The following is a 27,581-nucleotide window of genomic DNA, read 5'->3' as shown; positions in this document are numbered from 1 at the left end:
GCTTCTTCACAACAAAAATGTAGGTGTATAAGAAATCAGTTTTCTCCAGAACTGATTAGGATGTAGATCAGTAAAATAGTGTTTGCACAGCATGCAGGAGGTATGGAGTCTATACCTAGCAAAACACATGCATGCATACACACACTCACGCACGCGCACACACACACACACACACACACACACATACGTAGATAGTGTGTATGAGGCATGGAGTCTATACCCAGTAAAAAAAAAATTATAAAAAAAAAAAAACCACACAAGTGGACACGGTGCCAACTGCCTATAACTCAACATTTAAGACATTGAAAACGGAAAGTTTTGATGTGAGGTCAGTTACAATATGTAGAAAGAAAGATACTATCTCAAAAAAGAAACAGGTAGGTGTGGTGACATATTCTTTTAATTCCAGCAGTTCGGCATCAGAGGCAGGAAGATCTCTGTGAGTCTGAAGCCAGCCTGCTAGTACACAGCAACTTCCTGGCCAGCTAGACTATCTCAAAAAGAAAAAAAATAAGAAAAAAAAAGAAAAAGAAAGGAAAAACAAACAAACAGAAAGTAAGGATGTAGTTCAGTGCTATTAACTCCTGCCTAGCATGCCAAAGACCCTGGATACAATTTCCAGCACCCTCCCCTCTTCGAACAAAACAAGAAGGAAAGAAGAAGGGCTGGGGATTTAGCTCAGTGGTAGAGTGCTTGCCAAGCAAGCGCAAGGCCCTGGGTTCAGTCCTCAGCTCCAGGGGAAAAAAAAAGGAAAGAAGAAAAAACAAAAGCAATAAATTTTGTTTAACCAGTCATCCTTTGTGGCCAAGTAACTTTGCTAGTATCAGACATAGTAAGAAACTTGAGTCTTTCTGTGCTCCAACAATCAACATGTACCTATTGCACCTGACATTTACTCTTTCATGAATCAAGGCAAAAATACCCCTCTAAGTCAGGAAAGGAACTTACATCTGAAAAGCTGGATATACAACATTAAGTACTAGTTACTGCCAATGTGCTATATTTTTGTAATTGAAGTTTTTGTGGCAAAATACAGCTAACATAACATTGATTATAACTTATAAAATTATTATTTTTAAAGCTTAAAAAAAAAGAATAAAATTGTACCTGTAGATTCACTCTCAATTCGAGGGTGTTCTTCTCCCACTGTATTAGCGGACGGCAGCTCTATTAGAGCAAGTATATTTCTAGACAAAGTAGAAAGGCCTGGAAAGTTCTGCTGCTGCTGAGCTCTGTACACCTGTCTCAGCTGTCCTGAAATCTCTTTCCATTCTGCTTGGATCCATTTAGCAAGAGTCAGAATTGACTTGGCCACAGCATACTCAGCTTTCGCAGACTTGCAAAAGGATATGGCACAAGAACTCAACATTTCCATTGCGTGTGTTGATTGGCCTATAGAAAAAAAGACATATACATACAAAACCACTGATTTATTTACTCTTAATAGTAGAATAAATTATTTCAAGATTAAGCAATTATTTATTTAGCTATTTAATTTGTTTTTATTTTTAAAAACATGAATTAGGGACTAGAGACATGGGTCCAGAGGTTAAGAGTAGCCGCTGCTCTTGCAGAAACCCAGGTTCAGTTCCCAGCACCCAGATCAGGTAGGTGGTAGCTTACAACCTCATGCAACTCTAGTTCCAGGGGATCCAAACACCCCATTCTGGTTTTTCTGGGTACCAGCCACATATGTGACACATATGTATGCACATGCAGGTATTCACACTTTAAAATAAAATAACAGAATTAACATTGAAATAAATAAAATATGATAAGTTAGCCAGGCATGATGACACATGCCTTATGAGGTAGAGGCCAGCCTGGCTGACTTAGTAAGTTTCAGATAGGCTAAGAGAGTTAGATCTTGTCATAATAACAATAAAAAAACTCAGGGGCTGGGAAGATGGATCACTGAGTTAAATGCTTGTAATGTAAGTGGCATTAAGGACAATAGCTTGAGTCCCCAGAATCCACGGAAATGCTGAGTAGACATGAAAGACTAAAAATCCAGCACTCAGAGAAGGGCTAGCGGAGATACAAAGAACAAGTTGGCTAGTAAGGCTACCCTAACCAAGTGAGTTCTGGGTTCAAATGAAAAACCTTGCCTCAGTATATGAGATGGGTATAAATTAAGGACACCCATTGTCAACCTCTAATCTACAAACATACATGAACACAGATGTGAACTTGCACTCACATGTGTGTTCCCATATATACAAATAAGCAGGCACACGACACTTGCAAAAAGGAAAATAAACGAATCCAGGGATAATCAATGATCTGTGAAAACATGTCTTACTGAAGGACACTGATTTATAAAAGCTAAAAATAATTTTTTCTAAAATACTTCTTACATCACACACAGAAACATGCATTCAGTTTTCCTTATATGCTTTTACTAACCTGCTGTATATAACAACTTGGTTTTTTCAATATCAAGCTCAGGCCCCCATTTTTCATCTACTTGACCTTGAGTGGACAGTTTTTTAAAATGCTGGACTAAGTCCTGGGCAGTGGTTGTCTTTCCCAGCTGAACCTCGCTGCACTGTGCCAGCAGTCTTGTTGCCAAGGACACATTCCCCCGTTTTCTAGCAAATTTTGCTGCCGTCAGACCTAATTCCATGAGATGACTTCTAATTGGTACTGTTTGTTCTGGAAAGAAAAAAAAAACTGTTTCATTAATTCCCAAGTCACTAACTCCAGACTCTGTTCCCTAAGCATACCCTTCCTCACCACCTTTCCAAAGAGAGCTAATCTTCAAAACCCAACAAGTAGCACAGTTCATGACTTAATATAGTATTAGAATGAAGGGACACAACCAAGAAGAGCAGAGTGAAAATCATTCTCTAAAAGAAATTAACATTGTAACATCTGAATTGTTAGAAGAGCCTAGGTCAGAGGCTGGAGAGACTGTGAGTTTAGAGCTCCTGCTCTTGCAGAGGAGGGTTTCCAGCACCCACTAGATGGCTCACAACTGTCTCTAACACCAGTTCAAGAGGATACAGCACCCTCTTCTGGCCTCTAGGCACAAATGAAGTACATATACACAAACGCAGGCAAATTCTTATGCACAAAATGGAAATAAATTTGGTTGAAGCAACAAGGGAAATAAGTAACACCAATGTTTATAGCAGCTTCATACTTAGCTACCCAATTAGAAGAACCAAGAACAAATGGTGGCACATCCCTACAGTATTACTAACAATAAAAAAGACCACTTCACTGACAAGTTAACATGAGAGAACCTTGAAAATTTCATGTAAGCTAGTGATGCCAGATATGAGGATGTAGCCCAATTTCATTTATGTGAAAACATCAGCAAACATAAGTTTAATTTACAGGAATAGGAAGCAAATCATCCTGAGACAGGGACAATGTTAGTAACCTGAAAAAAGAGACATGGGACTTTCTAGTGTTAAGAGAAATATTCTCCATCCTGTCTATACTGGTGGGTACATAGAGGTAGATAGGAAAAAACAAACCAAACTGCATACTTAAATATATAATTTATATCTCAGTAAACTTTAAGAAAAAGAAAATGGAGGCGGGTGATGGTGGTGCACGCCTTTAATCCCTGCACTTAGAAGGCAGAGGCAGGTAGATTTGTGAGTTCAAGGCCAGCCTAGTCTACAAGAGCTAGTTCCAGGACAGGCTCCAACACTAGAGAAACCCTGTCTCAAAAACAGGAAAAGAAAATGGGCCCAAGAGGTGGCACATGCTTTTAATCCCAGCATTTGAAAGAAAGGGGTAGGTGGGTCTCTGTGAGTCTGAGGTCAGCCTGGTCTACACAGTAAGTTTTAGGGCAGCCACGGTTATTTAAAGAATGAGAGAGAGAAAGAGATAGTTACCTTTAATTTTCTCTAACAGCTGATTCTGGTACATGGTATATCTCAATGCCTGCATCCAAGGCCGCACATCATGTTGTTTACATGAGCGAAGAGCATCACTGAAGAGTGGGATAAGACAGTCCTGGCAGCAGAGAGACAAAGACTTGTGTAAAACAGTCTCTTCTAATAAGCTCAAAATAGTCTAACTTCTCTATAACCTTCCAACCTGTGCTGGTGTAAATGAGAATGGCCCCCAAAGGCACGTGTATTTGAATACTTGATCCCCAGTTGGTAGAACTATTTAGGAAGGATTAGTAGATGTGGTCTTGTTGAAGGACAGATTTTGAGGTTTCAAAAGACATTCAGTGTTTCTTACTTTCTCTCTGCTTTCAATTTCGAGATCAAAATGTAAGGTCTCAGCTGCCATGCCTTTGGTCTGATACCCTGAACTTAACCCTTTGAAACTGTATCCCCAAATCAAACACTTTCTTTTATGAGCTGCCTTGGCAAGAGTATGTCATCAGAGCAATAAAAAAGAAACTAAGACACACCTAAACAGAAAACCTTTGTTTTAATAAATAAACTCAGAATATTAAGTATAATTTGTCAATATATTTACTAATAAAGTGCATCTGTGAAAATATGTATTTACTCTAAACCAAAAATTGCAGAAAAGCATTAAACTATTGATTCTATAATTTTTAAAGGTTGCAAGTTCTTTGCAAAGGTTCTCTTTCTGGTTGAAGTTTACTCTATTAAGAAAGAGAAAGGGTATGGGCTGGAGAGATGGCTCAGAGGTTAAGAGCATTGCCTGCTCTTCCAAAGGTTCTGAGTTCAATTCCCAACAACCACATGGTGGCTCACAACCATCTGTAATGGGGTCTGGTGCCCTCTTCTGGCATGCAGGCATACACACAGACAGAATACTGTATACATAATAGATAAGTAAATAAATATTAAAAAAAAAAAAAAAAGAGAAAGGGTGTAAGTGAAATCCAAAATTTACGTAAACGAAAAACCAAGATTCATCAATTAGTCAAAACCTTAGATTCTTCCATCTGTCCTATACCACCTCAAATGAAAATCTGTCTAGGAATACATTTTAGATTTGAGTTCACCAGCTTACCCAATTGCAAATTCTACTTTAAAAACTGAGAAAATGAGGTCTTTGATCTATACTAATATATTAACACTCATAGAGAATACTTACAAAAAAATATACTTCAGGACTAGAGAGATGGCTCTGTTGTTAAGAGCACTTGTTACTCTTTCAAAGGACCAAGGTTCAATCGCAAGTCCCAAATGGTGGCTCACATTCATTTGTAACTCCAGCCCTAGAAGATCTAATGCCTTCTTCTGGCTTCTAGGGGCACCAGACATGCAAGTGGTGCAGACACATACAGGCAAAACAACCAACCGTACACATATACTAAACTAAAAAATGTTAAAGAACACACACACACATACATCTACACACCTCTGTTGACAGTCTATTAGAAACCGTGTTCTCGAGAGCAGATGAGCAGTACAACTGCAGGGTACTCAGTACTGGCAAGGATTGTGACACTGTTAGCGTAGACAGTCTTAGTGGTCCAATAGCTATGCGTGAGGTTTGCTTCAAGTACTTTACCACGTTTCTGAAAGAACATATTTTGCTGTCAATTAATTAACAAGATTCTTCATCTTGTAACCACTAGAATGAAGTGGCTAAGGCACTACCATTTGGCATCAAAAAAAAAAAAAAAAAAAAAAATCAGGGGTCACAGTAAGGAAAGCAGTCTGCTCTATAGTAGATTATGAGCAAAACAAGAGGTCTGCTTTCAGAGGTTTCTACACATCTGTGGTTTCAATTTTTTGCTGCTGCCTGCCAACGTGTACACTTGTGACTCACTCAGTTAAGGACTGCCATTTCTGATCTTGTTCCACATGGTTTAAAGCAGTTGCCAAAAAGACCGAGCTTCTCAACAGCTGGACTTCAATGGATTTCTGAAGCTCCCGTGGGTCTGGGCTGAGCATGTTAGGAAGCAGCTTTTTCATATCTAAACAAGTTACATTGTATTAAGTTAATTTGTTCTTAATGTACAAAGGTATTAAAATATTTTGGCAATATTTAATAAAGTAATTATCATCAGTGAATACCTCCTTTCTTTCCTTAAGGTCAGGTAGCTAGACATGTCAGATAGTGTAAATTTAATAACATAAACTGCATTATTTAACATAAAATTATACCTCATGTCTCTAACAATCATCTGCCATTAAAGGTGCAAATATTGGTAAGAAATCTTTTACCCCTTCTTTTTACACTCAAAACTTGATTCTATAAAGGATATAACCATTTCAGTGAGGTTTTCCTCCACTTCACTTCATGAAATTTAATCTCACATTTTTATTTATTTAATGGTGTGCACTGTGTTTGCACCTGGAGACCAGAAGTCAACCTCCAGTATCATTCCTCTAGTCCCATCCATCTTTTTTATCAGTCTCTCAATGGCCAGCCTACCCTGCTGCTCTAGCACTAGGATTACAAGCATATGCCAGCATACGATACTTTTTGACAGATGCTATGGACTGAACTCAGCTCTTCATGTTTGTATGGCAAATAGTTTAGTGACTGAGATAGCTCCTCAATCCTAAGATTACTGGTATATATTTAACTAATTAATTATATACCATATAATAACTATATACCATGCCAACTAATAACTATAGCCAAATTCATTTATACTAGAAAAAAAAACCAAACTAATTCTAAGACAAGTATGATTTTTTAAGACTTAAAATTAAGTTCAGAGATAAGTACACTTCAACAGTGAGCACCTTATATAAGAAACCAAAACTGCCAGGTATAGTGGAATCTGTCTTTAACCCCAGCACTCAGAAAGCAAACATAGCAGGACCTATGAATTCAGGCCAAGTCTACATACTGAGTTCCAAAAGAACACAAAAAAAACAAAATCAAAGTTACAGATAAGAAAATTAGTTTTAAAATAAATGACTCACCTCTCTTTTAAAAAAATTGCACAATTTTTCCAAAATGTAAATGAAAAGGCTAATTACATGGAAACAATACTACACATCTTGGCCAACGGTGAGCCAACGGTGAAAGCCTTTATAGTCAAATACCCACCAAGGATGCACCTGGTTTGTTTTTACAGCTCTCCACAGAAGTACTTGAGAGCCTACATGATGCATCCTACTCTCCATGAGGCAAACCTCAATCTGCACAGCAGATCTCTGAATGCCTCAACAGCAGTAATATACAGTACGCTCAAACAGATGAAAATTAAGGAAACTGCAGCCCAAACACTGCTTTGTGCTTTTTCAATTAAATGTCTACATCAATCTAAAAGTCTCAATGTCACCTTTTCCCAGTTTTAATTTTTTGTTGTTGTTTGCTTGTTTGTTTTGAGACAGGATTTCACTGGATAATGGCGAGAACTCAGAGGTCCACCTGCCTCTGCCTTTGGAAACCTGGGATTAAAGGTGTGCGCCACCATTGCCAGTTTAATTTTAACTGAGTCACTTTTTCATTTGCCTCGTCAACTATTAATAGTGAAATATGTTGCTTCATATAGTGTAGGACTCCAAATAAATATACAAGAACTTATAGGTTTCCTAGTAAAACAAAAACTATCCAAACTTTTAAGAAACTTGCCATGAAAAAAATAACTGTTCTCAAATACCTATTTTTTCTTTTGATCCTCCAGCAAGTAGATTAATATTTTCTCCTGGTAACAATTCCAATTGCTCAGTGCATTCAACAAACTCTCCAGACTCAAAGCTGCTTAGTGACCTGTAATTAAAATACCCATCAGCTTGTGTTAAGCCTCACCAGCCCTGTGTAACCTGGGAACAATGGGAAGAACAAGCAGTAGAAGGGAGCAACTTTTCAAAGAAATGGATTTAGAAATACCATTTCATCTTGATGGGGCTCCCATTTCAGTAAAGTCCTAGCCATGACCACCAGTTGAGCCTTCTCACCTCTGACTCTCCTTCCTCTTTCTGTGAACCTGTTAATACACTGGCAGTAGATTCTACATCAAGTAAGTCTTCAACACTTGCTTTCTCCAAGCCACCTGCTGGCCTCTCTCCCCATGAAAAGCGTCCTAATGTCTCAGTTTTATACCTTAGTCCTGACTCTTTCACTGAGACATCTCCCAAACCTTTGTGGGGGTTTTGTTTTGTTAAATCATTTACCATCCCTGAAAGAATTCCAACTATTTCCTTTTCTGTAATCATTTCCTATAGCTCTGACACTCCAGTGCCAAGATGAGAGGCCCCACTCATACAAGCTCCACACCTCTTCTCTGTCCCATCTCTACTAAAGCTATCCCCCAACCAGGAGGAAGATTTATGTTCTCAACCTCTCTTTTCTATCTTTTTCAGACAAGCTGGTTTGGAATTCACTTATGTAACTAAGGATGATTGTCCTCCTGTCTCCTCCACCTTTCTAGTGCTGGGATTACTGACTATACCACCACCATTCACTGGGGCCCTTCTCTTATCACTGAGTCTGAAAGCAGCAATGGAAATATTCATCAGTTGGCTTACCCCATTCCTACTACAACTACAACAGTATCAACGGTTGATTCTCAGGTTAGTTAAACACTATTATCTATCCTACTACAAGACCTTAGGCTTTTAGGCAGCAGCCCCCCCCCCATGTCCCCACTGTACACTACAGTTCGTACTACGCTTTCAACTGCTGATAAGATACCACCCCCCCCCAAAAAAAAAAAACAAACTTAGACTTTAATTTCTTCTGACCTCACCCATTCTGCCACAGCTATCCTAAACTGTCTATGCCTAACTTTAACTGTTTTCCTTGAGGCACAGAAAAGACAATCCTTTGTCAGGTTTTTTTTCCTGCCATTTCTTCTCTTTCTATTTTCAAGAGTTAGAAGCAGTGTGTTTTGTCCTGCTATACTATACCCGATGCTTCCCATAGATTATGTGTTCAGTTACCAGGAAAGCAAGGACAGTGAACCAACTCTGATGAGCTTTGCCCTTTCAGTCACGTGTCTGGAATGCAGTAAATCTGCAATTTTGAGATGCATAATTAAAGAAAAACAAAGAATATAACTTAGAGATATTCACAAACTCTCACCATTAAAACAAATTTTCTTTAAATATTTAACAGTACTTCAGAAACAGCTGTCCTGTGTGAGCCTCTGTAAAGCAGTGCCTCTTTATATATAATTCTATCTTCCAACTAAGAAGATTCCTTCCTTACCCCACTGTTGGTTTCCTCTTATAAATATGACCAATTTTAGTATTTGCCACCACAGAGGAAGACTACTTATCAACAGAGCAGAGGACGCTGACTAGATACAGCCATTACTTGATATAATTGAAATCAGCTTTCAGATTGAGTGAAGTGCTGCTGGTGTTCTTCTTCAGATCATGGACAGCATTCTGCCACTCCTGCACAGCAGCCCAATCCGCAATAGAGATGTAGCACTCGCAGGCCTTATTCCCTAGGTAATTGATAACTTCAGGGGAAGAATCACTTGGCTTGGACAGCACAGTTTTCCTGGATTCGCCTGAAAGGTATTTGATTAAGAAAGAAGACAGAAATTGAGAACTGTAAATATTTCTTAGACCATAAACACCTGGAAACATACGGTAAGTTTACCTGGACAAATAAATGCACTGTAACTTTGACATTGTTAATATAAACGCTAAATGCTCACCATTTAGAGAGTGTTTGGGGCTGGCACTGTTACGTCCAGCATTAGCCAATGTGAGAACAGATTTGTCAAAGCTGGAGATGCAGCAATCAACACCTGTCATGGCACAAAGGTGCTCCTGATACTCCACAGAGGCCTTTTCAAACCTTAAATACAAATTAAAGCAGTCTTATTTTTTTTAATCACTCAAATGAAACTCCTTCTAAAAAAAGAATTAATGGTGAGAGCATGAATTACTTGACGAACTGCACCTGGACAAAGAGTCAGCTATTTGGAGAGGTAAATTAGATCTCTGCCTCATACCAAGACAGTATAAAACTAGTGGGCCCGGCAGTGGTGGCTCAAGCCTTTAATCTCAGCACTTGGGAGGCAGAGACAGGCAGATCTCAGTGAGTTCAAGGCTAGCCTGGTCTACAGAGTGAGTTCCAGGACAACCAAGACTGTTACACAGAGAAACCCTATCCTGAAAACCCCAAACCAAAACAGACAAACAAGCAAAAAAAACCAAAAAAACAAAAAACAACAAAAAAAAACACTAGCATAAACTACTGATGACTACTTTGATATACAACAATATTTCAAAAGTATGCCAAATTAGTATGCACTCACAAATAAGCAATGGTGTCCATTAAGAAAACTCAGGTCAGGTGGTGGTGGAGTACACCTTTAATCCCAACACTCAGGAGGCAGAGGCAGGCAGATCTATAGATCTGGATCTATGTGAGTTCAAGGCCAGCCTGGTCTACAGAATGAATTCCAGGGCAGGCTCCAAAACTACACAGCAAAAGAAAAATGAGATTGTAGAAGTTTTTTTTAGAATATTGGTGAGTAGAAAAGCCATGAAGCTCTGTAGATACTGTTGTTTCTACAGCAGAGATAAAAACTACCACACTAAGAAAATGTAGCTTTAGACATACCAAAATCTACAGACACCAGGTTATTTATCTTTCCAAATTTAAGTGGTTACCTCTTTACAAATTCCTAAAAACTACTTAAACTTAAATGAGGTGTACATGCCATTGACAGAGTTACACCTGAATCAAATGTGGAAGGTTTGCAATCAAAAATCCTATTTAAAACCATTCATGAAACTGAAAGACCTTGTTTTCCAGTATGATTTCTCATGACCTCCTCCTCCATACCTCATGTATGGCTGCTAATAAAAGAACAAATGAAAGATGCCCCCTACTGAAGTGATTATAGCAGGCTTCATACTCAAAAATAGATAAAGCTATTTTCATGATTATATAATACAAAGGATTTGAACATAAAAATTCTATCATTCATTTCTTTCCTTCTAACTTACCTCCCTTCAGCCTGCTGAGCCACTGAGTTAATCCAGAGAAGGTTTTTACCAACAGCTGAAGATGACCAGACAGCAATTCCTTGTATAGCTTCAGGACAATGGAGCTCACACAGTGCTTCTACCACCATCATGATAGTTACTTCTAATTCATTCCCCTGGAAACAGCAGGCAGATTAGTCACAGACCCGACACCACTGAAAAATTTCTACTGAACTTATAAACTACTGGCCACAGCTTACATATATTTAACAATTCCTTTCACGCTATTTAGCTTAATTAACTTAAACATTTATTAAGGAGTAAGTATTCTGTTTTTTTAGATTCCATTTATTTATTCTGAGTCTAATTAAGAACTTCCCAAACACTCTAAGAATGTGATCCACATACAAATTTCTTACAATTATTCCTAAAGTCCCAGTCTTTAAGAATAAAAAGTTCATATTTTTAACATTTTCTATGTAGAAAACATAAATGACTGGGGGAATCATTAGTTTTATAAGATATTGGATGAAGAGCCTTGAGAAAGAACTGAAGTTAACTTATCTGTAGACTGAATTTCATCAGAGATAAAACTCAAATTTCTACAGCTAAAATGTATTCCCAATAACCTTACCTGAGAAAGACTATTTGCTTTCATTTCAGTCAGTAAGTCAAAGCCATGTCTCACTGTCACAGCAGGCTGACCTGCCAACAACCCTACCCTCATGATGGAGAGGCGGATCCGAGTAAGCCAGTCTTGACAAGTCTGTCGATTGGTATAAAAAAAAGTCCTAATGACCTTTAAAAAAAAAAAAAAGGGAAAGAAGAACTAAGTACTGGTTCAAATTATTGTGAAGATACCTTGAATACATATAAACTAAATACACATGGTTACTGTTTCACAATGACTCTGTTACAAAGCACCACTATAATTCTATGAACACCAACCTTGGGGGGTGATGTTAACGCATTTGCACATCCCTCATAGGCATTATACATTAATTTCTCCAGGTTCTCCAGATACTGAAGCAGAAGAACAAGTCTAAGCTGATTGCTTCCATGGCCTTCGTCATTATCTGCAGTGGTCCACTGACTAACATCCTGGTCAGGGTTTAGTGTGTGGGCTGCAAGACTTCTAATGATACCTAAAAACAAAGGCAGCAACACTATGAGTCAGAGAAAACTCTTAATAAATCAATTTACAAATTATCCTGTTTATATAAGCATCAATTTAAAATAAAACAAAAACCAAATATTAAATATCTTTCATTTTGGGGGGAAAATGTTTGTTCCATATAACCTTAAGCTTTTGAACAAAAAACAGACATGCACATGGCAATACAATTACTTAATAAAACCTTCTTTTAAAGTCATATCTAGAACTAATTTAGTGAATAGTACAGAAAAAAAAATCTGAACTCTACCAATTATAAAGCCAGGATTTCTGAAGTTAAAAGGCCTAGAAATTTATCTACATCACAAAGTTTGAAGAATGCCAAATTAAATTGCTGGTTACCTTCAATTGTCTGGAATGTGTCCTGAGCTCTGCCCAGTGGGGTTCGTAACTTTGAAAGAACAGTGAACTGCGCAGCTTCCCAAATAGCCCACTGCCAAAGGACAGCATCTGTCTTTAGAAGATTGCGGGGAATTGTAGATTGGTCACGCTTATCCAGCCTCTGGCAGCTATAGAACAATCTTTCTAACCAATTGTCCTTCCTAGGAAAAGTAGTTTCATATGTAACAGACAATGACAACTTCATCTTAATAATAAAAACAAGCACAAGGGGAATGGGAATAGGAACCAATTTTTCATACCAAAAGAAGCCTCTACACTTTAAGAACAGGCTGGAGTGTAATGAAACTGAATTACTGGCTACATTGCTCATAACTATTTGGCCTTCAGGTTACATTTCATTCACTACAACTAAACATCTTAACAATATCATCTCCCTCCAAAGCATTCATGGCAATCAGATCACTCAACTGTCAATCACATTTCAACAGTGAAAGTCACAGCCCATTTCTGTTCCCACAAACGCTACCTTCAACGCAGTATCTATCTCCAAAGCTGATAAAAATCATATGAGCCACCAAACAATGTTACCTTCCAATGGAGCCCATTAGATGAATGTTTTCTCAAATGTGGATGTAATCATCAGAAGAGTCTTAGAAGTACTGCTCTCTAATGAAATCACCAGAGCCTTACTTACCCTGTTCGGTGAGAGTTCCCATACAAAATGAAACTGATGACATCAGAAAAGTCCTGAGGGTGGAACGTGTTACTTGGTGCTTTACTCATGTGGCTTCTCAATGCTAGAGAAATTTCCTGGATCTCTGTGTGATTGTTATTGCTGTAAACAAAAAAGTCATCGTCATGAAAGATATTTTAGAAGGAAGGTTAGCAGATTCTATAAATGGAGTACTGGAACTTCATGGAAGCAAAAATAAAACCAAGGTTTAAAAATGGATAGAGGATGCCAGGAGTGGTGGTCCATCCCTTTACTCACAGTATTAAGGAAGCAGAAGCAGGCAGATCCCTGAGTGTAAGGCCAGCTTGGTCTACATAGCAAATTCTAGATATGCCTATGGTTATATAATGAGAACCTACCTTTAAAAAAAAAAAAAAAAAAAAGCTGGGTGTTAGTGCTAAATGCCTTTAATTCCAGCACTCAGAAGGCAGAAGCAGGCATGATTTACTGAGTAAGTTCTAAAACCAGGGCTACAAAAAAAAAATCTTGTATCAAAACCAAAACAAAACAAAAAATAAGAGTGTGAGTGTATGTTATAATTTCACAATTTTAGAATCTTAAAGGTTCCCAAATTGTTAATGCAGAAGGCTGGAGAGATGGTTCAATGTTAAGAGTACTCAGTGCTCTTGTCGCTCTTCCAGATGACCTGAATTCAATTCCCAGCACCCACACAGGTGACTCACCTACAGGGGACAGACACACTCACAAACAAACACAAAAAGTAAAAATAAAATCTTAAAAAAGACTGTTAGTGTATACCTGTAATTCCAGGATTTGGGAGGCAGGAAGATCCTGAGTTTAAGACCAGTTTGGGACTATCGTGCACTACAACATGAGACCTTGCCAATAATAACAACAATCATGATGATGATGATGTTAAAATGAAGGGAAAAGAGAAAGGGTACGTACTGGGGATATAGTTCAGTCAGTGGAACGCTTGTCCAGCACAAATAAAGTCCTAGGTTTGTTCACAGACAGAATAAACTAAACACAGTGATGCACACCTACAATCCCTACAACTTTGGAGGAAGGCCAGAGAATCTAGAGTTTAGGATTTTCCTTGGCTGTATAAAAAGTTGGAGGCTAGCTTGGGATAAGTGAAACCCTATCTCAGAAACAAAACAAATGCTCCAAAATCAACTTAATCAAAAGTCATAAAAGTTTATTCAACATCTTTGTCCTGCCTGACCTCAGCAGGCACCCGGCATACACATGGTGGTACAGAGAGAAACATACATACAGGCAAAACACTCAGACACAAAATTAAAGAAAATAAATCCTTTAATAAACATCTAACTCCCTTGAATTTGAGGCCAGCCTGATCTACAGAGCAAGTTCCAAGACAGCCAAAGCTACACAGAGAAACCCTCCCTTAAAGAAACAAAACAAAACAAAAAATTTTAATTACTAAGTAATGGATTTGGGGTACTACATGAATTATTCTACCCTAATTATTATAAGATGACAAAGATTACCGAAAAAAAAAAGTTTTCTGCTTCTAGGTCTCCAAAAATTTCCTCTGACATGTCTTTGTTCATTAGGAAGTATCATGGAATATGTTAAATTAATGCACTAAACATGATGGTTAATCTTTTACTATGGTAGACAAGTACAAAGCAGTAAAAACATAGCAAGCCAAAACAGTTATACCTTAGTACAACATCTAAAGGAATTGACTTCAGTAGCTTTCCAAAGGCCTGTCGAATACGAGTTCCACTATGGACAAGCTGAACACGGCAGACATCAACACACCTATGAAAAATAACAGATAAAGCAGGTGTGGTAGCATTCCCATGCCATTATAGCCAGAGCCAAAGATTCAGTCTCTATCTAGTCCATACCTCTGCAGCAGATCATCTGGCAAGGAAGAGGACAGAGCATGGAGACTGCTGCATGCTTGCAAACAGATATTCACATCTTCAACGAGAGCTATTATTAAAAAGGAAAAGTTACTTTCAGTTTGCACCCCTTAAAAGTACATTTCAGTCAACATAACATTCTGAACCCATTCATTCTTCATTTACTCCCTCACTCATCAAACAAGATGCACCTAGTATGGATTATACCCTACTCTTGCCTGGAAACCTCACTGGGAGAAACACCTAGGAAATTAATATTCAACAAAATTCAAGTTCATGGAATAAAGTTAAGGTTGAAAATTTGACAATTCAATTATTTTTCAAATAGAATAAAAATTAATCAAGACTACTATATATGGAATTAAAATAGGAACTACTCACTTCATGGCAGAAAGAGTGCTGCTGTAACTACCTTCTCCCATTAATCAATATTACCTTTTAAAGGGTAAACAAAATGAAAACATAATAAGTCTCTTACTGTTGGCTAAAAGGCCTTTGGAAAATTTATGAAAAGATGGAAGGGAAAATAAAGGTGCATATGTTTCAGACTTCTTCATTAATACAGCCACTTCCAAAGCCCATGTCATTAATAATTTCCTGAAACATAAAATAAACAGTTGGCTTTACATTTAAAAAAAAAAAAAACCCACTTTCTTCTACCACTTTTCATTTTATTTTTCAAACAACACAAGTAAAAATAAAATAAAAGAAAGAAAGAAAGAAAGAAAGAAAGAAAGAAAGAAAGAAAGAAAGAAAGAAAGAAAGAAAGGTGGAGCTGGAGAATCAGCAGTGGCTGAGTGCATAGTGTCCTTGCAGAGGACTGATGTTCAGTTTCCAACACCCACATCAGCCAGCTCATAACAATCTGTTACTCCCCCGCCAGGGAAATCTAATACCACAAGCCTCCAAGAGTGCTGCCCTCACAGAGATACACAAAAATATACATATTTAAAAGTAAAATAAACCTACAAATAAAAAGCTAAGTCTAGAGAAATTTGGTTTTGCATCATGGTATTCTGTTTCTGAAAAGCAGCATGATGCCATTAGAAAACGGCCCCAAAGTAGAGCCCAGCAGGGTACATAAAAATCAAGAAACAGAATCCAATCAGGTGCTTCACAATGAAGCTGCAATCTAAATTTCTTTTTTTTTTTTGTTTTTTGTTTTTTCGAGACAGGGTTTCTCTGTGGTTTTGGAGCCTGTCCTGGAGCTAGCTCTTGTAGACCAGGCTGGTCTCGAACTCACAGAGATCCGCCTGCCTCTGCCTCCCGAGTGCTGGGATTAAAGGCGTGCGCCACCACCGCCCGGCTCAATCTAAATTTCTTAGCCTCAAATCACAAAGAATTAATAAACTTAGGAACTCAGTATTATTTTAAAAAATTATTTATGTACCTGGTGTCCTGGTTAAGATTTTCTTTCTTTAGCAATATTCCCAAAAGATTTAATATAATTGAGAAATGTTTCTTTGTGGCTGTAGTTACAGTACTAATCACGGCACCATCAAATAAGGAAGGTGATGAAGAGCTAAGACTACTGGATATGAAGTGATCATGCCTGAAAGACAAAGTGAAGAGCTTCTTTTCAGCTGTCATTAAATGAAGACAACAAACTGAAGAAACATTTCTTGTTTTTTTTCTTCTGAGGACCTGTGAGCACAGTACCTGGTACAATGGGAATACAGGGTGTACAACACTGCATACTGAATTGCAGGGAAGTGAACAGCTAGGTCACTATGCACAATCATCAGATTCTTACTCAGCAGTGCAAACACAGTTGGAGACAGTGCCCACATCTGCCAAGGTAAAAACAGACAAAGTATATTTATGGCTCCCCCGAGACACACACAAGCATACAAAAGCAATCTACCTTCGGAATCAAGGGTGCTTAGACACTTAAAACCTAAAGCAAAGGTCTAAAACTTGGAAATTATCTAGTACACAAAGCTGAGGTCTTCAGCTAACAGTCCCTCAAGTTCGGCTGAGTGGCATCGTCCGTCATAAGCCAGTCAAAACAAGGAGTAGCTGGCGGTCTCTGATATAACTTTCTTTACAAAGTGAGAATATAATAAAGTATAGCTCAATCAAGCTATTTAAAACAAAAGCAACTAAACAGATGTACAACTAAATCTGGGGCAAATGGCCAGTTTGCTGATGCTTATCTAGTTTAAGCCAAGTCCTTGATACACTACTCTTTGTACTCTTTGATACAAAGCCTACATTTGCTCAACTTTTAGCATATTACAAATGGCAAGGTATCTTGTTCAATAACAAAGCCAGCAATCCTGCCTCTCTAAGCCTTTTCCACCTATTCCTTTTCCTCTAAGACACAATGCTCCATCTAACTATCTGCCTCACTCATCGCTTTTTTAGAATGCCAAATCACTGATCATAAACCTTATCCAATCTATACAGGACATGAATTTCTCAAAAATAAAACTTAGGTGTATTAAGAAGAGAGTTTCCCACAAGCTTCATATGTAAGGAGTAAGTATCATAGAGGAAGGGGCATCTACGGGACAGCATGGATACGCCGAACATACAAGCTAATGAAAGTAAGCATGAACATCGAGTCTTAGAAAACATTATCGTTTAATACAGAACATTCCTCTCTCCTTAAATTATTGTTTCTGTATGGCTCAATAGAAAGAATATATAAACTAGTACAGTAATTATAAAATCAAAAGGATGTACACAGATTTATTAGTACAAGTCTATAATTCCAATACTTGAGAGGCAAATGCAGAAGTGTGTAGACAAGTCAGAGCTAAATCAAAAAAAGGGGGGGTGTTAGTGATGCCACTTCAAATTTATTATTACACCATTTGATTTTTTGTGATACTGGGATTGAATCCAAACACTCTGCCACTTAGTTACATACCCAATCCTTTCCCTCCCTCACACACCCAGTATACTTCTGTATATATAGATGTTTTCATTAAGACATTTCCATTCATGTACATAATGTATTTTGGTCACATCTGCACCTATCCAATTACCCTATGATCCCACGCATTCCCACTAAACACTTTCTTAAACTCTCTACTTCAACTGTGTGTCTGTTTAAGATCCAACAAATTTATTAGTATTGTTTATAGGGACATGAGCACCTTATCTGAGGATACACACACACACACACACACACACACACACAAAAGTCTTTCTCCCCATCACTAACTATTAATTTTGTAATAAGAATTCCTAAAAGGGATAAAGAATTTTTCATTTTTTGACAGAGTCTCACTGTGTGGACTACTACCTAATTGCAGGCTGGTCTAGAACTGGCAGTTCTTCTGTCTCCACCCCCTAGGTGCTCAGACTATAAGCATGTACTACTATATCTGGCTGAAAATTTTTCCCATTTAGTTTTTATTATTATTTTTATGATGGTGGTGGTGGTGGTGGTGGTGTGTGTACACACATGCTAGATTTCAAGTTACAAGCTATTGTGAGCAGCCTGACAAGAGTTCCAGGTCCTGTTTTGAAGTTGGGGGGAAAAAGTGCTATTTCTTCTTTCAAAAAAAGACAAAGAAAAAAAATGTGAGTCTGGGCTGAGAAGCTGGCTCAGTGGGTAAAGCACTTGCCATGCAAGCACAAGGACATGAGTTCAAACTACCAACAGCCACATAAAGTAGGCACAAATCTCGGGGCTGGAGAGATGGCTCAGAGGTTAAGGGCACTGTCTGCTCTTCCGGAGGTCCTGAGTTCGATTCCCAGAAACCATATGGTGGCTCACAACCATCTGTAATGAGATCCGGTGCCCTCTTCTGGCCTGAGGGCATACATGGAGGCTGAACACTGTGTACATAATAAATAAATCAAAAAAAAAAAAAGTAGGCACAAATCTGTAATCCCAGCCCTCAAGAGACAAACAGAAACCTGGAACTCACTGGACTAACTAGCTGAATTAGTGATGGACAAATTCAATGAAAGACCATATCTCAAAAAATAAGATGGGAAGCAATTAAAGAAAGTACTAAATGTTGAACTCTGTCCCCAACCCACAAATAAAATATGAGGTTATGAATGGACATGGTGATACATGCCTATAACCTCAGCACCTAAAGTTAATCTGGCCTATATAGACTCTATTACAAAAAAAGAAGAGAAACAAAAAGAAAACAAGATAGCAAAGGGTGAAGAGGGCTTAACTATGGATAGTCTTTATGACTAGGAGTGGTGGCATATTCCAATAATCCCAGTCAGTACTCAGGAGGCTAAATCAAGAACACAATGAGTTCAAGACCGACCTATGCCACACAGTAGATCCCTGCCTCAAAACCAGAAATAATGCTAAATGCATAAATAACGAACCTTTACAATTAAAGACTCACCCCAATTAATGAGTTTTTGGCATTTCCAATTGTTGTCAGGGCACTGAGATCAAATATAACTACAAAGTTGGCATTGTCAACATTGAACACATGATTCTGAAAAGCCTCATGTTTAATCTCAGAACAGGCGTCAGGGAGCTGGAGACTGTGTAGCAGATTGTTTAGTGCACAAGTCATTTCTCCCAAAATTAATTTATAGGCAGTCTCCAGAACAGGAATATTCTTCAAGCTGAGCACTGCTTGATAAACAGCATGGGCCACAGCAACAACCTAAAAAAGAAAATTTCAGTAAAGTGGTTAAAAAAATCACTCTATATAGCATGCTAGGGAGATCACCATGCAAGATTTAGATACTCACAGTCCGTTAACACCCAAAAGGTTCATTTTACAAGACCAACCTTAGGGAACATATATATTGGTGAGCTTTTTACAAAGCTCTATGGACTTATTATAAAGAATGCTCTAAAAGCTGCTAATGTGAAACTTCACAAGAAGCACTGCAGGGTATTTTGTTGTTGTTGTTGCTGTATTTTTAAATCAATACCAACACATATACAACAGCAGTTTAAGCTTGATTCCCCCCATCTAGCTAAGTCTACAGTCAATTTGGAGTGTCTGCTGATTAATAACTAGTAATTTTTATTTTTAATACATGTAATACTTCTGAATTTATAATTTTAGAAATAAATCTGCCTATCTGCCTTTATAAAAAATTACCAAAATCGAGTTAATAAAAGTAAATTATGGATACTTTAAAAAAGTTATGAGGTACCTCAATCAAGAAGGTGCTAGTATGATAACAAGTATTAACCTAAAGCATTCACTGTAATTCCTTTATATTTAATATCAAGCATCATTTCATACTGACATAGTCCAGTAAGTAAGCCCTACTTTTCAATGTCAGAAGTAATTCACTTGTTATCCATATATTACTTACCTCTTTTTCTTTATGGTATCGTAAAAATAGCAGTTTAGATGATGGTATAAAAAGCTTTTCTACAAACGATGATGGTAGTTTTGTATTTATCTGCTCAACAATCTAAAAGAACAAAATTTTAAAATAAGCTTACTTAAGTTACAAAAAGGCAAGGAAGAACCTTAAATGCACATTACAAAGTGAAAAAAATGTCAATATAAAAGGATTACATAGTTGGGAATTCTTTTTTTTTTTTTAAAAAAAAAAAGGCAAAACAATGAGGACAGTAAAAGGACCAGGAGTTCTTTAAAATACTAAAATTGGATAAACTGCCAGGAGGTGGCAATCAACAGCCTACACAAACCAGACAGGACATGCATTTCTAACTACAGGAGCTAAGTATTAAGTATAAAAATTCACTATTTCATTATATTTTAAAGGGAGCGGTTATGTACAGTTAATATATTAAGGGAAAAGAAAAAAATAAATTTAAAAAGAATCATACAAGTTTTTTCTAAGAAATAAAATTTTAGCAGGTTTTTGAAAGCAGTCAAGTACCTTCTCCCATACAAGTGATTCTCCAGTAATCAACACAGGGTCAGAGAATGAAGAGTAAAGTGAGCTCAAACACTAAAGGCAATTTGTTATTAGAAAAAAAGCATACTGGACTAGAAAACTAAGAATTATCAATGGGATCTTAAAAAGATAAAAGCAGAGCCTTTCTTAAAACACATGAAGCAAAATTCTTTAGATTCTTCCACATCAACTTACAGACCTACATAAACAACAATTTAAAACAAAAGGAATAATTCACATACCAATGTGAGCAAATTCAAGACTGAGATGATATAATCGGTACCACAAGTCTGGCAATTCTCCAGTTGATCTAATCCATATGTAATGACCATGTCACAATGTATAGTCATGCTAGGATCCAAGCTGCCGAGCAAAACACCAACACACTCATTAGCAGCTGTCAACACAGCCTCAGAAAAAAACACTTGGTTTGCAGCCGTCACGCATCTCATTACTCTGTATAGAACCTGCAAATGGGGAAAACAAGCACCTTTTTAAACACAAGCTTCTCTACACCACTATTTGCTATTTAATGCAGCTTCAACTCAAAATTATCTGTCCAGTTAACAGTTTTATTGTTTGGGGGATTGTTTTCCCCGTTTGACTGAAATGGGGGCAAAGGTTAACCCAGATTGGTTTACAGATGTGCACCTCCACAGAGTTCACAGTTGGTTCTCTAATTCTTGGTAGCCAATACTTTTAATACTATATACAAAAAGATTTTGGCTAAAAAGTACTCCAAATTACTGTCTTGACAAGAAATGGAATTTGCCCCCCTTGAGTTCACTTATACTCTTCCTTTATTCCTAGAAATTATCAGATGGCTAAAGCTTAGTGTCTTTATAGTTATGATACACAAGTTAGCACACTTAGGAATGTCCTGCTCACATTTGCTTAAACACAGATCTTTGACTTTTTGTTGTTGTTAATTTGGTTGTTCTGTTTTTTGGAGTTTTTTGTGTGTTTGTTTAGTTTTAGTTTTTGTTTTTCAAGTCAGGATTTCTTTGTAAAACAGTTCTGGCTGTCCTAGAACTCACTTTGTAGGCCAGGATGGTCTCAAACTCAGATATCTGCCTGCTTCCTCCTTCTGAGCACTGGGATTAAAGGCACCACTCAGCTAGATCTTGGATTTTTAATAATCTTTTCAAAATAAATACTAAAGTTGCTTTAAGCTAATATTAAAGTTTGTGTATCAACGACCATTGTAGCCAGACATTCCACCACTGAGTTCTGGAAGTTGTTTCTCAAGATAAGAATTCCTGGTGTGAACAATTCTATTAAGAATCATAAAAACCAAATAATTTCCAACATACACACAGAGAGAGAAATCATTAAGCTGTAACAATATTTACTTACTAAATTTCAAATAAGACCTTTTTTAAAAAATGGAAAAGTTCAAGCCAAAAAGTGTCACAAATCTTTTATCAATCAATAATACCCAGTGGATTGTCTTTAAGATCTGTATGTAAGTTTCATTAATGCTATTCACAAAAACCAAAATTAAAGGCCTTCATAACATATTTAAAATATACCTATTCTGGAAAAGCTTACGTTCCATTCCTTTTGTTTTTTATTTGAGTTAACTGTCTCTACTTCACTCTTCAAGCAGAAACTTTTTAAGCAATAAAAAGACAGAAATTAAGCCATTTTGAAGATTTCAATTATCAACACACAGGCTTAGATATATATGTCTAATACTTCTACTCTAATACACATAGACCTTACCAAGAATCACACAGTACTTTATTCATCTAGAAATGTGTCTATAAAGTTAGGCCCCTAAAAAGCCAGCACTGTACCTGAGCAGTAGCACACTTCAGTAGTGAAGACTGTCTTTCCTCATTCCAGAGCAAGGCTCAAGGATCATTTCTCTCTGCTAAACTACGCCATGCAATGACCATTCAAGTGCAGGAATTTGGTCATTTCTCATACCTAGCTTCAGGCTGATATTTTAAAATAGCAATTTTTTTACATCAAAGGCTGACTCCTGAGTTTCATGTTGTCATGCTCAAAAGAAACGACCAGTTTTTGTTTTTACTGCATTCAGGGTTTTCATGCAAGGCAAAGGCTCCACTATACTCTTTACAATCAACTCAAGACAATAACTTCTGATGCTTTATAGTCTGTTATTCTTATTGTGTTGAAAACTAAAAGACTCGATTTTTTTAAAAAATTAATATTATTTTTAAAATTTTAAATTATATATTGAAAATAGTAGGTGTAAGTTGAGTAAAAAGTTCAGTGCTTTATGAGGTGCAGATGAGAATAGAGTCTATGCAAGGCACTGGGTCCAACCTCCAGTACCAAAGAAAATAAAAATACATGCATCTGTGAAGGAACTCCTTAGAGAAATGTCAAGGGTGTGTAAAAATTTAGAATAGCCCTTTCTAGGTGGGGTGAGAATGTTGAGGATGGTGGTTGATAAGCAGTCTTCCCTACTTTTCTGAGTAAGAAAGTAACCAGACACAAACACATTTACAAAAATGGTTAATATAGTTTACTGGGTACAGGAGGCCCTCATAATACAACCTGGTTTTTAAAAAGACACTTACATCTGTGACATATGCCTCGGTAATCGGTGGACCCCGAATTGGGCTGAAGCGCTCCCCAATGCTCCTCACCACAGTACTGAACACTCGGAGAAGTGCTGCCAGCTTTGGCAATGACACTGATGGAGGAGGAACATCTTCATCCACTGACTCCCCAGAGGCCACATGGCTGAGGTCCTAGATGTAAATATACAACATTCCTATTGAAACAGTAGTACACTGAAGGATTTGTTTTGGCTTTATTGCTATAAGCTAGTAACCAGCAATCAAGACCAAGCCCTAGCACATACTAGGCAAGGGGTCTGTAGTGAGCTAAATTCTAGTCCCTATTTCTTACAATCTACCCCTCCCCATTCCCCAACACTTTATTTTCAGATAGAGTCTACTATGTTGACAAGGCTTCTGGGCTCCATCGATCCTCATATCTCACTCAGCCTCTGGAGTAGCAGAGACTTATCCAATAAGTCTCCCAATTCTTAAAGATGCTTAACATTAGCAGTTTTCTTTTCCCCTCCCCCTTTTAAAATAGGGTCTCACTAAGTAGCCCTGCGGGTCTGGAACTCAGTATGTAGACCAGGATGGTCTCCAACACACAGATGTGCCTAATTCTGCCTCGCAGATCCTGGAGTTAAAGGTGTGTTCAACCACACATAGCCCTAGAAAAGATTACCAATTAAGAGAAATTTTAGCCTAAAGGAGGAAATATAAGACTCCATATGCCTAAAGTTCTCTAACTAAACCATTCCACACAAACCCAGGTAATTATGGAAACGATCTACATCAACACAGTAGGTGTTAAAACAAAACACTCTTATGCACATATAATATACTGTTGCATAAATACAAAATGCACAAATTTTTGGCATTCCAGAATTTGTTTTCTACTAAAAAATAATTCCATATAATTTCTGACCAAAAAATTAATAATATAGTAATAGTTTGCACTCCAAAGGAAAGGGGTTAGAAATTTGAAGACCTACTATACAGACTTAAAAGTTAATTGAAAGTTTAAGCTATACCCAAAGAGAATTAAGATTGGGTATTAGAACTAACATATTTCTATACATAATTAAGTACCCCCCAAAAAAGGAGAAAGAGAAGTAGTATTAAAATGCCTAAGGGAAGTGTTTCTACCTATGGAAATGGGTAGTTTTTGAAAGATTAATCTCTATGGGGAGGCCTATATTCTACACGTCACGGGGGACAAAAGAAAAATGCGGAAATATAATATTCTATTCTTTCTTCCTGAAGAAAGCAAACAAATATATCAGTGATGAAAGTGGTAGAATAATGAACAAACTCTTACTGCCTCATACTAGCAAAGAACTAAAGCAAACTCAGTGTGTGGGCCAGCCAAACAAGAACCATGGTACAAAAGACATGTAGACAAAAGAGCTGCAGCAGTGAGGCCAGGAGCAAGGGCAAAGGCTGCATGCACGAAGCACCTTCAAAGTCACCACATTCATACACAGCTGCACCAGTGGAGCAAGTGAATACTTGTCCTCCACAGCATATGAGAGCCTCAGGCTACCCTAGGGCAGCATCTTTAGGGGTGTTTTTCATTTCTAAACTGCATTTATCTGCCCTTTGGCAACAACAACAGAAAAGAATTAATTATGAGATTTGCCTTCAAAAAAAAAAAAAAATACCTGCTATCAAAAACATTTAAACTTTGCATAATATCAGACATGTGTACATATATATATATATATATAAAATAAATTTTAAAAACAATCTCAATGATCTTATTAATTTCTGCTTAAATGTCAGTCTTAATTATTTTTAAAATAAACCTAATTCTGTTTATTATCTTTGAGAATAATTTGGCTTTCTACAACTTACCTCAGCATATGCCTCCATATCTTCAAGGAATTGACCAAGAAGAGTGGTAGAAAATGCAAGGTCAGCTACCCAAAATGGCTCCAAACTCTGCAACCACCCTTGACATCACGGAAGAAATTTTGAAATCAAAAGGGGGGGCAAAAAAGGCATGGGAGGGATTACCAAAAGTAAAAATGAACCCTGCTTTCAAGCTATCTACTCTTAAAATATACCCCGTATCAAAAACATTAGAGTTGCCACAAAAGGCATGCTGGTGATTAATCAACCCTCTTAATGTTATAAAAATTGACATTCTACAGAAATCAGTGTGTAAATCATGTATCTTTTTATATCTGATTTAATATCTATGTCACCATACCCACAAACACCACCCCCACCCTAACACACACACAAAAAAAATTTTAAATGCCACCATGTACTATCAACCTAGCTTTCTATCCCAGGGTCATGACTAGTCACCAAGGATGTACATTTGGTTTCACAGCAGAAATGACACCATCCATTCTAACTGGCATACTCTTTCAAAAGTTAAGAATTATCGTTTGTTCTCTATCACAGATGATGAACTTCCAATTATTTGTGGCTCATTTAATTAAAATGACCATAAAAGCAACAATAAAAACAACAAATGGGGTCTAAAGAGATGGCTCAGCCGTTAAGAGCACTGACTGTTCTTCCAGAGGATCTGGGTTCAATTCCAGCACCCACATGGCAGTTCACAATTGTCTGTAACTCCAGTTTCAGGGGACCCAACACCCATGGTAAACTATTAAGGCACATAAAAAAAAAAAAAAAAAAAAAAAAGCAGAATCTTCCATTCTAGGTTACAGACAACTTCAGATATAGTCTTTAAATTTCCATAGAGTGTAACACTATAATATGGATTTCTCCTAACCCACTATTTACTACATAATTTTGCTTTGTAAAGATCAACAGAGCTACCCAATGATGCTCATTGATAAAAGCTAATTTGTCTTCCTGAATCAACCCTTTTTGCTAGATCAGATCAACACTTCTTTGCACAGACTTACAGGACTGACACAAGTTAGGACTTACCAGACACCTGCTGTGTGAGGGAGGGTTTCTGAGTATGATCTATGTGCCATCCAACTAATATATCAACTGTATCCTTGATGGAGACAAAAAGATGAGGCCAGTCATTTTAAGGTTTCATCAGTGAGATCACATCACATTAAAAGACCCTAGAAAAAGCTGTTCAATCTACCTGACATGGGAGTTAGAGAGGCAGGAGAAAAAGAAACTACAGTCATATTTTCTCTTCTATACAAGAGGTATTAATATCAGGGGGAAAAATGCAGCTGTTACTTTTTATAAAATATTATCACCATTGTCATTATCACCACTGTTGTGATATTACTGCGCCAATAAACCCCTTTCCTCCAAAACATCACTGATTATATCCAAAAAGTCAGAAGCTTCTTTCCTATCTGATGACCCACTTCTTCATAGAATCATACCACCATGAGAGAACAGTGGGAATAAGAAACTCACCCTAAAATTGGTGCTGAAAATATGAGGGTAGCATCGAGCCACCAAAAGAATGCATTTAACACATTTGCAAAGTAATTCTGGTGTATCCACATTTTCAAGAATGGATTGTAGGCTGGTCATCACGAGCTGAAAAGCAAAATTACAATCCTAAACATTTGACAATGTAGGGAGAAAACAAACAGTTTCACTTCACAACTGATTATGAGACCAAAGAAAATAAACTTTTTCAATAATGCATAAAATATAAAACTAGAAAGCACAAATTACTACATTATGTAAATATTTCATGTTCAGTACTTTCAAAAGAAAAATTCTATTGCTTTAATTTTTTTTAAAAGTGTTCATTCAATATATTAGGATAAAAATCAATACTGCTCTCTATTTTAATATCTATTTTAATATCTATTAAGACTTTTCCTTTCTGATCAATTAACTTTAGGGGTGAAAAACACCTATGTCCATTATTCATACTAACTCTGTGGCTGTGACTGAATTTAAAGTACAAACATAAGATGTAACCAGACACGATGGCACATGCCTTTAATCCCAGTACTCAAGAGGCAGAGGAAAGTAGATCTCTGAGAGTTCAAGGCTAGTCTGGTCCACACAGAAAGCCAGCCGGAGATAAATAATTCTATCCACCAGCACCCCCCAGAAAGGTAAGATGTACTTTGGAAACTGATTTCCTTAAACATCTCAATTACTAAACAATTCATCATGTAGGGTAAAGCTAGGAACCTTGGCACGGGGCCTATAGCCCCAACATTTGGGAGACTGGGGAAAAATAAATAGACAAAAAAAGCGTGGGTTACAAACTAAGGTCTTTTTTTAAAACATCAAAGAATAAAAAGGAATTTTTTTCAGAGTAAATCTTAAATAATTAATATGCTTTAAAGCAAAATTTATTTTATTCATTTTGTTTTTATCAAAATGATCTCAGAGAGT

The 27,581-nt window shown here is 37.2% G+C and overlaps 1 protein-coding gene across 4 annotated transcripts in view; it reads right to left on the bottom strand.

Annotated features, from left to right (window-relative positions):
• The window catches only part of Smg1 (SMG1 nonsense mediated mRNA decay associated PI3K related kinase), a 102,076-nt gene that overhangs the window by 38,338 nt on the left and 36,157 nt on the right, over positions 1 to 27,581 (bottom strand). For 3 of the 4 annotated variants that reach the window (XM_057779857.1, XM_057779858.1, XM_057779859.1), the window contains 25 exons: positions 26,637 to 26,762; positions 26,181 to 26,253; positions 25,125 to 25,222; positions 23,286 to 23,459; positions 20,976 to 21,200; positions 20,179 to 20,280; positions 19,242 to 19,511; positions 16,573 to 16,703; positions 16,304 to 16,465; positions 15,392 to 15,510; positions 14,896 to 14,983; positions 14,705 to 14,806; positions 13,016 to 13,156; positions 12,322 to 12,521; positions 11,754 to 11,950; positions 11,440 to 11,604; positions 10,827 to 10,981; positions 9,524 to 9,666; positions 9,172 to 9,373; positions 7,514 to 7,623; positions 5,722 to 5,869; positions 5,308 to 5,467; positions 3,852 to 3,972; positions 2,407 to 2,655; positions 1,108 to 1,392 (listed from right to left, as the gene is read on the bottom strand). In XM_057779857.1, the coding sequence (XP_057635840.1) occupies positions 1,108 to 1,392; positions 2,407 to 2,655; positions 3,852 to 3,972; positions 5,308 to 5,467; positions 5,722 to 5,869; positions 7,514 to 7,623; positions 9,172 to 9,373; positions 9,524 to 9,666; positions 10,827 to 10,981; positions 11,440 to 11,604; positions 11,754 to 11,950; positions 12,322 to 12,521; positions 13,016 to 13,156; positions 14,705 to 14,806; positions 14,896 to 14,983; positions 15,392 to 15,510; positions 16,304 to 16,465; positions 16,573 to 16,703; positions 19,242 to 19,511; positions 20,179 to 20,280; positions 20,976 to 21,200; positions 23,286 to 23,459; positions 25,125 to 25,222; positions 26,181 to 26,253; positions 26,637 to 26,762 (3,946 nt within the window). Of the gene's footprint in view, positions 1 to 1,107; positions 1,393 to 2,406; positions 2,656 to 3,851; positions 3,973 to 5,307; positions 5,468 to 5,721; positions 5,870 to 7,513; positions 7,624 to 9,171; positions 9,374 to 9,523; positions 9,667 to 10,826; positions 10,982 to 11,439; positions 11,605 to 11,753; positions 11,951 to 12,321; positions 12,522 to 13,015; positions 13,157 to 14,704; positions 14,807 to 14,895; positions 14,984 to 15,391; positions 15,511 to 16,303; positions 16,466 to 16,572; positions 16,704 to 19,241; positions 19,512 to 20,178; positions 20,281 to 20,975; positions 21,201 to 23,285; positions 23,460 to 25,124; positions 25,223 to 26,180; positions 26,254 to 26,636; positions 26,763 to 27,581 lie in introns of those variants that run through there. The other variant, XM_057779861.1, reaches the window with a different exon arrangement.

This window comes from Chionomys nivalis, chromosome 8 (genome assembly GCF_950005125.1).
Source record: "Chionomys nivalis chromosome 8, mChiNiv1.1, whole genome shotgun sequence".
Lineage (NCBI taxonomy): Eukaryota > Metazoa > Chordata > Mammalia > Rodentia > Cricetidae > Chionomys > Chionomys nivalis.
This window is presented reverse-complemented; position numbering and strand designations above follow the sequence as displayed.